Consider the following 13,744-nt stretch of genomic DNA (forward strand, 5'->3'; position numbering starts at 1 on the left):
GTAATGGAGGGGTGACTGCTCTAAAGGAGGCACAGAGAAGCGTGTAAGACTGCAGCTCTGTCTCCTGGCCTGAACTCTGGATTGTCAGGGCTTTGGCTTCCTAATAAACTCATAAACAGATTTCTAGATATGAGAGATGCTCCATCAAAAGTGGGAATGAATGCCGTCTCTCCTAACCAGACCAGGTCTCCCCCAGAAACTCTTCCAATGTTGTCTTCCAATGATTAATAATTTAGAGTTTATTAAGGGATCATATTTCATTCTAACTGAGAGTGAGGACAATGAATCATGATTGGCTGAGACCACCTCACTCCGCCTGTAAACCTGATACTACCCTCACAGAGAATAAAAGCTCTGCCGCACAAAGAAAGAAGTCTACAAGCAAACTTAATGCTGAACCGCTGAGACACTGGCAGAATCCGTCACCGTGTTAACTGGAGACAACGGCCTCCACCTGGATCCTGTTTTTCCATGGTTACCACCGCAACCTCAACTGCCTGGATTCCAGCCAAGTCTGCAGCTGCTGCAACTCACAGTAGGCCAGTCTTAACATTCTGCTTGTGACAAGGGTTGATGATAAAATAAGTAAACTTTAATTTTTGCCATCAATAGACATCTCAAAATTCAGTACAAATAGATTACAGTTACAGACTAAACTATTTGCTTCCACCATATCACTCTGCTCATGTTATCTGCTGTTAGTTCACCTATGCTAGTTTGATCATACTTACATTTCTGTTTTATTTTTATTGCACATGTTTTCACTCTTTTATGTATATATTCACTTTAGTAATCAATAAATTGTAAATACACATGTAGACCCAACAGTTTTGTGTGCTTCTTTGCAATGGTGAATCGAGAGATCACAATCTCAGATATCAGACTGATTAAAATTTATGGCATGGATATTAACATTGATCTTGATATCAAAATTAATATTCCTGATTTCCATCTCAAAATTGGATGGTGGTGCCCCATACAATGAGTGTAAATTGGATTTTCCAATGATTATTTTGTGCATTTATGCAACAACTGCAACAAACATGACCTCAAATCCCATAAAACAATTATGTGCTGTTAGTAGCAAAATCTTTACATGCTCTTTTGCAGGAAATGGAGATTATAAACCCCTGACCTTGCAAAAAGAAATGCAACCTCACATTAAATTTTTAAGTGAGGCGTGAAACAGGGATTGTAAATCTAAATATGGGTGTGTATGTATTTGTTAGTGCATGAGAGAGAAAATATGGTACGTGTGTGTGCATTGGTGTGTGCCAGTTACAGGCCTGCTGATGAGGTACACATCAATAGTTCTGGGCTTAGAATACGGTGTCATGAATTTTTCCATTTTTATATTCCTATCAGTTCCCCCTGGATGAACTCAGCAGCACTGTGCTACACAGACCAACCGACAATGAATTGTTCTTGAAAGACACTTAGCCACCTGTTGAAAAGCTTAATTTTGCCCTTGACCATTTTCAATCATTTTGGTTTTGGAAGTTTAATATTTAGTTACTGCATATGGTGAGTATGGTGAAAGTCCAGCATAACATAAACATAGACTGATTACACTACCAATGTTTCACAACAACTGGCTCAGTCACAGGCTCATTCATCCAGCTGTTTAGTAATATCTAATCATACTTATGCAGATGTATGGCATAGTGTTCCATTTGAAACTGCATCTTTGTTTTGAGCATTTCCTACTCATGATAACACCAAGCATCTGAAATGAATTCCTGCAAAGTGGCATACTGCAGCATTTCATTCAGAGTGATGCTTTTTCCTACTTGCCTACATGTATATTTTTGGAAAAATGCAGCCTTGAATAGATCTCATTAGATCTAGCTAACAAGATGAAAAACATCCTTTTTATAAAATGTTATCATGTCCATAAAGAAGGGTAAGAATGAAGAGAATAGGGGAAAAGGGAGCCTCAGAATAAGACAATCTGAGAGAAAAGTGGAAAATAAGGAAGAAAAAAGATGAATGCAAGTAGAAGAACATTTTCATGGACTCTGACTCATCCATCTGGCTTTCTGTTATGATGTAAAGTCTCACCAGAACCACTGAATGAAGAAGTCAAAGCAATGTTCCAGACATGGCTTTGCTATATTCAAAGCTGCATTCAGAGTTACGCTGCAGTGAGGTCAGTGATACTCAGGCCTGAAGAAACTGATGCAGCAGAGCAACATATAGTAAGGACATTTGTCAAGTAGGTGATGCAGTTTTTGCAGAGTGATGGCACATATGCCAATCAGGCAGGACTGTTTTATCTGTTGTCATGTTATCTTTTTTATTTTTAGACACTAGTCATAAACCAAAGAATTAGAGTGAATAAATTAAACCACAGACATCAACTTCATAGTGGCACAAGATGAAAAAGTCAGAGGATAAGTCATTAACTTCATCCTCTGGGGCCATGAATGTCATGAATAGCAAAATGTCATGACAATCATCAGTAGATGCATAGGTTGACCCACCGCCCACATTGTCATCCATATAACCACAGTGATGCTGATAAGAACATTTTGACAGAAGTGTGAGGTGAGACAAGCAAGAGGATGAGAAAGCGGAGGAACACAAAAACCAAAACAAAACAAAAAAAAAACAGAATCACATGCAGCCAGAATGTATTAAATAGAAGAGAAATTAGTTTGAGGTAAAGGCACAGGTGACAAAACAGAGCCAAGCTCATCACCTCCTCCCTTTCTAAGGGTCAGCTCAATTATTCAATCCTGTGGTGGAAACAGGGATGATAATGTTTCAAGATTTGATGAGATGTGTCTACTTTTGAAACATTGCTCTTTCTTCTCTGTGAGCTGGGTGATTTTTTCCCCCTCCCACTCTTAACATTTATTCCAAAACTATTAAGTGACTCCATTCAAATGTGTTGTAGCTATTTTTACTCTGTTCTTAAGTGGTGATCAGAACAACTGGACAACCTAAAGTGACATCTTGAGCTCCATAAACACACAATGAGCACAGCTTTGTGTCACTATACACTGCTCTTCCTGCGGTTACTTAAATTCAGTTCCCTGTCACTCCTCTGAATTTGAATCTTTTTCAGTCTTTTTCTTGTTTCGTTCTGATGGCTGCCACTGACACAGCCTAACCCCCCACCTCCATCTATAGCTTGTTAAATTTGACTGACAGAACTAGATATTTGTGGTGAGTGTCAGGGCCGTGAGAGTTTGGAAATAGAACAGAGGGAAGATGTCCATGCACGGGGACTGCATGAAAGTAATATCCATAAAAGTGCTTTAACACTGTTCTAGCTTCACCAATTTGTCATGAATGATTGATTTAGCTAGGGAGGTATGCAAGCATGCAAATAATGCCTATGCACACACACACACACACACACACACAAATAGATACCAACGTACAGGGTTTTGATGAAAATGTGAATATTCACTCTCCATGTACAGTAGCTCTGGTTTTGTCTCCACCTATTGCTGGTGGAAATTTCTGGTGTTCACCAGCTAGTTGCTAACTTTGCCAATGTGCTGGGCAGGTAGGGAACCTACAAAACAGTTGTAAAACTGATTCCTGCTGCTACTGTGTTAATGAGAGCAGTGAAACTGAATCAAAATAGAGACTGTAAAACCGAAACAATTAAATAAAAATGCTGAAAAGCTCTGTAGAACTGAGGGGAACTGCTGTGTTGAGTGATAATTGTAGATGATAAAAAATGTTAGCATTGGTTAGAGCAGCTTTAGAAGTATGTGAGTGTATGCATTGCATGCATGCCTGTCTTTAACAAAGACATGATGACAGTCCTGATTTATGTCTCCTCAACAGAGCACAGATAACAGAGTTTGCTGCTTGGCCTTGAGGACAAAAGGTTACAAATGACATTTCAACTTACTTCATACACTAGATCCAATATACTTACACCTTCCTCAGCTTTCATTTTTTTCCTATTTAATTCAGCTTTAACCAATTTGTGTTCAGTGTATATGTAGTGATATAAATATATACGGTGATATATAGATCGTTAAATGGATAACATAGAAAGCCTATATCCTATATTAGAGTGGGGAAAGCCATTTAAAGCAATTTTCTGATTCAAATAGCAACCAGCTTGGTGCACTACTTACTACTTACTGACAGGTACCCGCTGTGATAGAAGTGTTCATGCATGTGACTAGATTTTATTTTTAGACATACAGTTTAAGCACTTAAGAGCCTACATTGCTGCCCAATGAAGGTTATTTACAGTATCCCTGCAATGTCAACTTTGAAATGAAGTTTAAAAAAAAAACAGCTTTGATAGAGGCTTTGTGACAGTTTATTTAGCAATTTTGTTTTTCCAATGTAAGATCCTAAATAAGTAAAGATACCATGTTTTTCAGTGGTTGGCAATAATGGTTGTGACTTATCATGAATATTACCCATGATATTGTATTAACAATGACACCTGACAAGAGAAATAATGTCAGAATCATTTCCTTGCTGTCTTGTGCACATGTTTTAGTACAATACATATAACAATCACCAATAATGAAGCAATCAGTAATCAAGTCTAGCATTGTCTGAACTTCAATTAAGACAATCATCAGAGCAGTGTGGCTTAGTAATTTTGTTCACTTCCTGTGAAACCAGAACAAAAAGACTCCCCACAAGATACATTTGAGCTTATTGTGATAAAAACACAGATGTACCTAGTTACATTAATGGTGGTGGGCCTTCTCATTGAACCAGTATTCAAAATAACAGTTCTACTGGCACACATAAATGGAATCTCTTTTTAAAGTTACACCTGCGTTTGAGTCCAAATATCTGCTGTGAGAATGGTGCTATTGTGCTTTTATTGTGCTAGTCTTGCAACTAAAGGCTCCATTCATTCTTTTTCTTTTACTTTTTCTTCTTCTTCTTCTTTTTTAACCAAAACCATTGTCAAGTCTCATGTTTAGGTCCTCAATGTAAGAAAAAGTAGGTTTGGGCAAGCAGTTGGGCATACTAAGAAAATTCAGCTCGGTCTGTCTCAGAACATTAGCCTCAGTGACTGAACAAGACCAAGTGACTCCAGAATGTAAGCTAACAGTAGTTAATGTTAGCAAGCCGGCCACACAACACATAAATATCACAACTTTTATGTCAGTGAAAGGCATATTTCACCTCTGGTAGGACAACAAACAAGCTGTCCATTTGTAATACATATGCAGAATTTTGAATTGTAAATCCTTATGCTACTTAGTAAAGAGATAGCATGGACACTGAACATGACACTGGACAGACTTTTGTACCAGTAATCTTGTCATAAGTGACCATTGGTCTCAAAGCACTTAACTGTAAGGAAATTTCTCCAGTTATGTTTAGCTTCCAAACAGGCACTCTTGAGTAAAACTGTAAAAATGTATAGTGGTGGCACCTCTATTTAAGTGGAATATGTCTTCTTCACCTTTTATGGAAATTAAAGACAAAATGAGGAATATGTTTTAACAATCACTCTTTTAACAATAAACACTTAACTTAAACAATTCAATACATTCAATCCATCTTCATTACCTGAAGATGGATTGAATAAAGCAATATATAACACACTTGGGCCACAATATCCAGGGCTTTTTTAGAATTGTTATAGTCCATTAGAGGAAATGACTTCCACCCAATATATTCAGTGCAATTTTCATATTTAATACACCCTTTTGGCCTGTGCTTCCTGCAGCAGAGCCTTATTACCTTCATGAAAGTCTTATTTAAGCAGGCAAGTCGACTAAAGACAAATGCATATATTATTACAGAGCCTACAGGACCTTGAAAAAGAAAGGATTTTATCCAAAGAAACAAATTTTTTATCTATTCAGACATCTATTTCATACTGGTTCCCTAGTGAATTATTTTAACATGTATGAATAAGAGTAGATATTGTATAAGAGAAAGCTACCCTGAGCATGACCATTTCATATAAAGTTCAAGAGAACAACATTTCAAGGTTTCACACCAATACTGATTTCTTCAAACTGAAGAAAAAAGTAGGATATTAGAATGCAGGAATGTTATTGGCTGGTGTGCAAACAAGTTGTTTTCATTCTTGGTCAAGGGTACAGTCCAGATGTCAGCCATCCGTCAGACAGTTTATAGTGCAGAGTCACTCCAGATGGGATCCATCACACAGAGGCATCCAGGCCGATACTGTTTAGTTTAACCATCTCAGCTAGGTAACGCTCCTTTTGGCATTTAGATGCAAAGCCATGAACACTAAAGGAAAAGCAGTTTGGTGCGAGCTTATTCGATGAACCTTGTTTCAGTGAGCTTTTATTATTTACACACATTTGTTACCTAAAATCAGACACTGATCATAAATGCTGTGTTTTAAATAAACAAGGAAAGCCATAGTTAATCAAAGTTGTGCATGTTCCTCTGCAATTCAGACAGAATAAATGGAGATTACAAAATGTTGTCAAGGAACAAGATACATTTAAAAGAAGGGAATGGATCAAAATATCACCAAACTCAATTTATTGCTTAAACTACACATTTTTATGAGACCTAAAACTTCCTCATTTCCACAGTTCCTTGTTCTTTTCTCTACCCTAAAATAAAGAGTAGAGGTGGAAGAGTAAAGGGGGACGGTGATGAGGAGAGTGACTAATTTATTAAGTATCCGTAGAAGACCTGAGGGTGCAGAGATGCTCTGGCGACACCTGGTGGTCACTGTCTTCTAGTATAAGTGTATCTGTATCTTGTAAAACTGCTTACAAGGAATTATAGTCTGTGTGAGAATATAAAATGACAATAGGCCATAATGGAGCATGTGTTCATATGTATAAGGCTTATTAAGATAGAAATTATTTATCATGTTAGCAATTCAATTAGCTGTGGTGCCTCCACTCAGGTGTCCTTGAGTGTGTTGTATCTAGAAAGCACATCAGTTGCTTTATATATCGCTGCTATATATTCGTGACTTTAACAATTTCTCTGTGCTTATCGTTGAATCATATTTAGTGATGTTCATCGCTCATTTTTGATGAAACACCTCGCACCACAAAATCTGTAAATACACACAGGACAGGACCAATAAAATTTTTTTAAACTTAAGTTATCTAACTTCACTTTTCTTTCAATTTCAATGTAATCCACATAAAAGAAGAATATTAAATGATGGTCTTTGTTCATTTGTTAATGAAACATGGTAATTTAAGGTCATCTTGGAGCAAAATGCGTAAGTACGCACAGGAGATGAGGATGAATGAACATAATTATTTTCCTTATTTACTTCTCATGTAACTATACTGCTCACAGTTGAGTTTGTAATGAGCTGATCTAACCCCTCTGCTTCCGTGCAGCCAGCAGTATATAGAGAATTTAAAATGTGTTGCCGTGGTTGAACAGCCGGCACATTTGTATTTTTCCCCAAGAGGCAGCTCCATGTGTAAGATCCATACAGACAGACAGACAGACAGACAGACAGACAGTGTGTGTGCTCTCTGCTTGTATGTCTATTTGCTGAGGGCTGGCTCGTATTCGCGAGTGCAACTCCAGCTTGGACCTTCCCTCGCCTCACGTCAAAGAGACAGCCGCGTGCACCGGGCTTGGTTATTTTGGCGGATCCTGCTGTTTCTACGCATCGAGTAATCCGGAAACAGCAGCAGCAGCTTCTCTCTGCCCTCTCTCACTTCGCCGTGGTGCGCTCCAGACGCACTCTTCCTAGTTCAGGATGGACTCGTCTCCGTCTCTTTGTCTTTACCTTTAGCACCGACTGTGACGCTGCTGTAGTTTGGAGGAGTTCGCGTGGAAGGAGCTGATCCTCTGTCCGCTGTTCCACCGCTCCACTACTGTTTTTATTTTTGATTGGACACTGTACTCTCATCTCTAGGCTGCTGCTCCAAGATGGGAATGTGCTTGCATCTGCTGCTTTTGCAGTACTACTTCGTCTCGAATTTTGTGTGCAACGCCGTCGCCTTCGTTGAGGTGCCCTCCGGAGGCAGGTCGGACGGGTATTGCGGGCGGATTCTCCAGGCACAGACCCAGGGGACCCGGATGGATGGACATCATAAGTTCAGGCTCAGAGTGGAGGGGGACCCGGAAACCTACCAACCTGGCAGCACCTACAGAGGTATAGTTTGTTTTCAGAGTTAGTTTACGCAATCCGTGCGTAAACCATTGAACCAGTGGACAGTTTAATGAAGTTGGGAAAAAAAACAATCTTTATTTCCAGAAAGCTTGAATATATCCAATTACCCAACAACTCACTAACTTAAATAATAGCCATAGTATTCGAAAATGTCATTAGAAATTGCAGGTGGGAGGACACAGTTTTCAAACTGGCCTGTCTGCCAACTCTGCAAGAAGAGTAGTGGTTCGTTAAGGCTACTTAGTGTAATGTCCAATGACTAATATCCACTTCCTCTACTACTCCTGAAAGCAAGTGGACATGCATGCGCGCGCACACAGACACTCACAGATAGATAGATAGATAGATAGATAGATAGATAGATAGACCCCTTCAAATTTAAAGTCCCTATTCTGCCTAAAAAATCAGAGATTCTTGATGAGTTTAGAAGTGAACACTAGGCAGTTTGCAGTTCAGCTTTTTTCAATAGTAAGACCTCGCATGCTGTTCACTTTGTCTTAAAGTTTCCCCACTGAGATTGTATTCCAGGTCATACAGTTTTTTGGCTGTGACAACACATTTTAGCAAACTAGGGCTCAATACACAACTTCAGGGATAAAATAGGTTCCTCCCCCAAAACCTCATAGCCTTTAATTAATGAGTAAGTTCACTTTTTAAAAAACGAATGAGATTGAAAAGCCTGACATCATCCTTCTCAGTGCCGAGGGCAAGTTTTGGGATAAATGGGCGGATATGAAAATGCAAGGTAAATGCACAAGAGTGAAAAAAAATTCTACACACATTGTTGAAGTAGGTAGTAGGTGTTGAATTAACACTGCAAAATCAGCAGTGTTAATTCAACACCTACTGAGTTAAGTTCAACACTTTGAAAGTGTCTATATTGGTCCACGCTACATAGAGTTAAAACTACACTTTTGAATGTGTTAAATACTTCACACTATGACAGAGTTGGAGCAACTCTCTCAATAGTTAAAATGTAACACTAGTCAACACAGGTGAGTGTTGAATTTATACAACACTAGTGTGTAGTGTCAAAAGTTAACACTATCCATATATTCTTTTTTAACACTGAACAGAGTTACTGCCATATTAACACTGTAGAGGATGTAAAATTGAACTCAATTGAACTCTTTGTACAGTTGATCTGTATTTTAAAAACACCATCCATCCATCCATTATCTATACCTCTTAAGGGTCGTGGGGGGGGGCTGGAGCCTATCCCAGCTGTCATTGGGCGAGAGGCAGGATACACCCTGTACAGATCGCCAGGGCCAACATATACAGACAAATGACCATTCACACTCTAATTCAGTTCTATGGGCAATTTAGATTCACCAGTTAACCTGCATGTCTTTGGACTGTGGGAGGAAGCTGGAGAACCTGGAGAGAACAGAGAGAGAACAGGGAGAACATGCAAACTTCACACAGAAAAGCCCGGGGCCTGAACCAGGGCTCAAACCTGGAACCTTCTTGCTGTGAGGCAGTAGTGCTAACCACTACACCCCCGTGCAGACCAAGCACATTAACCTCCGTGAATCAAAACATGCCATTACCACATCCTCACCTTGAAAATAAAGAAGAATAAAGTGTTACCTCACTGTTCTGTTGTACATAAGGGACCAGTGGACTGCTAACTGCTATTTGCTGCAGCTGGCTGGTCTCCCGCCTCCATGCTGGAAAAAAACAGACATGTTGGACCTCTGGCAATAACACTGGCTACGTAGTGAAATCAACTCTGTAGAGTTGTTAGCAGAGTATGTCATTTAACTCTCTGTATCAACACTGACACTGTCTGAGGAATAACTATCTTGTAGTCGAATTAGACTTTAACAAGAGTTGAAACGACTCTATATTTTTACTTTCAACTCTAACACTGAAAATCTAACACTTCTGATTTTGCTGTGTACTCACATTTCATCATATGGCTCCCGTTCCTGGCCAGCTCCCTGCACTAGACTCCCTGCATGAGATTCATAGACTTTTTAAAATTCTAGCATTAGATGCTAAGCCTTTGTTTACAGCCCCCACTCTTCCACATCGCATTGATGCTTAAAGTTTACAGCTTTCACATGTGCTTCTCCAACATCATCGATGGGTGACCTTGTGTCATGCAGTGTGATCCAGTGTGAATATCTTTTTACTGCTCAGTTTCTCTGTGGAGAAAATACACATAGTCTCTCTTCCTTTACAGTGGTCCTCCTGGCAACCAGCCCTGCTTATTTCAGAGGTTTCACCCTCATTGCACTGAAGGAGGGCAGAGAGGGCACCACAGATGATGACTACATTGGCCAGTTCCAGGTAAGAATAAGCAGGTGTGGAGAGGAAAAGACAGAATCTCTGCATACTGATTGTGCTTTGAGCTTTCTGGGAAAGTTTGCAAAACATCTCATTTGCATGCTTTAATGCATATGAGAGTCGACTTAGCTGCTCCCTGCTGTCTTCTGATATGGAGGTTAAAGGAGGTGTTGCTGACAGATGCAACACAGCTCCCCTGGATGAAGCAAGGAAACTGAGCTCTCCTGTTGTGGCGGAGAAGAAAAAACAATTTAGTTGCCTCTTTGGTGCAGCTTTTCCAGAGTGAGGCAGACATGGCATCCTTCCCGCTAAGTAGGAGAAATTTCCTGCAGCGGAAGGAGAGAGGGAAGGAGAGGGCAGAGGAGAATAGAGAGGAAGAGGCATGTGAGGACAGAGAGAAAAGAGATAAACAGAGAGAGAAAGCAGGAGAGAGATGTGAGGTGTTTGGTTCAGTAGTAACACAACTCCCACTAAGCAGCAAAGAGCTCCTGAGGAGAGAGCCAGACTTCCTCAATTACCTCCTGCTCAGTGTAAACAGGAACACACATCCGTAGCTGTGTTTCCTCATGCTGATCCTAACCAGACCTTTACACAGAGCAGGAGGTTCCTCTCATGTAGCCAGCAGTTTGAAGAGCAGACTGACAAGTTTGATGAGATTTCGTAGTAATGCTGCTTTCCCAGCATGCAGGTTGAACAGTGAGTGTAAGGTATTTAGCCAACTCTTAATTTCAAATTATAATCCTCTTTTTTTAATCATGTTAGGAACATCTGTGTTTGTAAACACTCTTGTACTTGAGTCAAACAATGATATTGTGACTTCTCCTGGATTTTCCATTGATAAGGGGGTGAAAGAAATTACAGTGACCAAATCAGTTCCCTGTATTTGGATTGATAAACAGTCATTTATGTTTGGGCTCAAACTTTTGTGATTTTGCATCCATCCATTCATCCAGCCACCTGACCGGCTGCTCAACTTCAATTAAACAAAATAAATCACCTTGTAAGATTTTCAGCACCAGTCAATCAGGCAGCAACCACTAATGATGGTTTAATTATAAATTAGTCACTGCCCTGTTTTGTGAGAGATGGAAATCAGTGTAACAGGAATTAGGGATAGACCAATTATTGGCCGGGCTGATTATTGGCACCGATATTCGGCATTTTGACGCATATCGGCATCAGGCGTTTTTTTTAATCTGACGGCTGATAAGGGATCAATTTAAAACGCGGTTATTTTGGCTTTGATGCAGCCGCGTCTCTCTGTCTGTAGTCACTATTCTGTCTCCAGCATTGTCCTGCCCACAGCACCATCTGTGAAAGCTGTGCATGCACCGTGCTCATGCACACTGAACAACTCTGCTTTTTGCACCACAATCTGGTGCTGCTCAGTTGGGGCTACTAATTGATTTCTGTGCAAATTTAATTTAACTTTGTTTTATTTACTTTATAAAACTCCAGGAAGCTATTTATTTATTTATTTAAAATTTCAGTTAACTTTATAAGAGATGCTGCTGACCCTGGGAACTCCCTGCACTTTTTGTTTTTGTTTGAACTTAAAACAAAGATAAGTGAAAGATGAAATAACATTTCAGTTATATTGAAATTTTGGAAAACTTTATTTACTGTAGAAAACTTTAGGGAGCTATTTATTTGCTGCTGAGCCTGGGAGCTCCCTGCACTTTTTGTTAGAATTTTAAAACAAAGCTGTCTATTGTCTAAGATAAAAAAAAAACCTTTAATATGTTGCAAATCTGAAAATCAGTTTAATAAACATATGCTTAAAGGCATTTAAACGAAGTAAGTGTTGGAGTTTGTATTATACCAAAATTTTGACGCCAATATTTTCTCGTTTACTGCAAATGAATATCGGCTCCAAATATCAGTTATCGTTTTCCTTGACTACTAATAATCGGTATTGGTATTGGCCCTGAAAAAACCTTATCGGTCTATCATTAACAGGAATGTGCAGAATATGGCCCAACTCCAACTGCCAATTCCTATTAGAGCATGCTTTGAATTGCACTTTACAGCTGATATATCTGTCGAATCACACAGCCCTATAAGCTACTTGTACAAGCAGTTGCAAATGAGCACAAGTTAAACAAACACCTCTCCAAAACAGTTTCAGCAAAAACGAAATATTATAGCCTTCATGGATTTATTAGCAGTATTTTATTATGTGCATTAGAATGGATTAGTTAGAAAATAATTTACACTGTGCAAAAGTATGTGGGAAGGTTGAAAAAAATATGTGGACACTTCAACATTGCACCCATTCCAAAACAATAGGCATTAATCTGCTGCTATAACAGTATAACAGTTGTTTGTTAGTCAGCCAGTGACCAGATTTGTATATTTATTTAAGGTTGGACCACATTTCAATAGAATTTGATGGAATATAGCAATTGCAAGTTAAGGGTAATTTTGTGTGAGCTCTTCAGGCAGGATAAAAACAGCTGAGAAGTCTGCACTGATGGTTTTTCAGTAGGAGTTTGGTGTTTCATGATAGAATAAGTTCTCACAACAGGACACAGGAGTAAGCACATTTTGTGTAGCGCATGGAAATTTTAGACATCAACTTGCTTTGGGTTTAAACAGTCCAAAATCAAACATGTCAGCTCACTCTGCTCTATTTGATTTTTGCTCCCTGCACAATAAACACCTTACAGTCTCAACTTCAATGTCCCAGCAGAGTCTGGAGTGAGGCTGAGACTAGGGAGTAGGCAGTAAACAGAAACTGGAACAGAGCGGGTTGAGTGTGAACAAAATAAAAACCTGACAATCAGGCTTTTCAATCTATTTAACATATATTGGCAAATCCATCAGACACTTTTTGTTCTATAATTGACACTTTTATCCACATATGTGATAAGGCCTCTTTAGACATCAAAACACAAATCAAATCAAGTCAAATGTTCAAAGAATATATCTGAAAAATTGACCATACTAAAAAGATAAAGAAAGAAAAAAAAGAAACTTTACTTTAGATTCATTTTAGTATCAAAAATTAGTTTTAGAATGATTTCATTTATTAAATACACCATCCTTTGTGTCCCAGTTTTATTAGTGGGTCGATAAGAGAAGATGCAGCATGACAGTGAGTCTGGCTTTTTATCTAAATGACCCCAATCCATCAAACTCAGCCTCTCTTTATCAGAGAGGTTTACATAATAATACTTATTTACAATGAAGTTGAATACAATGATTCATATTCCTGACAGTTTATTTTCCACAAGTTAATTATGCAGCTAGTTTTGCAATGTCATTATTGTTATTGTGCAGTGGAAGAGGAGTCACAGTTGTGGTTCCCTGTATGGCTGTTCTCTCTCCTTGCTCTCTGGTACTCGGTTGTTTCTGGCAGCTGTC

At 39.0% G+C, this 13,744-nt stretch overlaps 1 protein-coding gene across 3 annotated transcripts in view; it reads left to right on the top strand.

The window, feature by feature from the left end:
- Positions 1-382: 382 nt before the first annotated feature.
- spon1b (spondin 1b) overlaps positions 383-13,744 on the top strand; it is a 106,464-nt gene continuing 93,102 nt past the window's right edge. For all 3 annotated transcript variants that reach the window (XM_051073587.1, XM_018704157.2, XM_018704158.2), the window contains exons 1-3: positions 383-535; positions 7,826-8,065; positions 10,275-10,381. In XM_051073587.1, coding sequence (XP_050929544.1) covers positions 472-535; positions 7,826-8,065; positions 10,275-10,381 — 411 coding nt within the window. In that variant the 5' untranslated portion in view covers positions 383-471. The remainder of the gene's footprint in view (positions 536-7,825; positions 8,066-10,274; positions 10,382-13,744) is intronic.

Source organism: Lates calcarifer, linkage group LG10 (assembly GCF_001640805.2).
Source record: "Lates calcarifer isolate ASB-BC8 linkage group LG10, TLL_Latcal_v3, whole genome shotgun sequence".
NCBI classification, from domain to species: domain Eukaryota; kingdom Metazoa; phylum Chordata; class Actinopteri; family Centropomidae; genus Lates; species Lates calcarifer.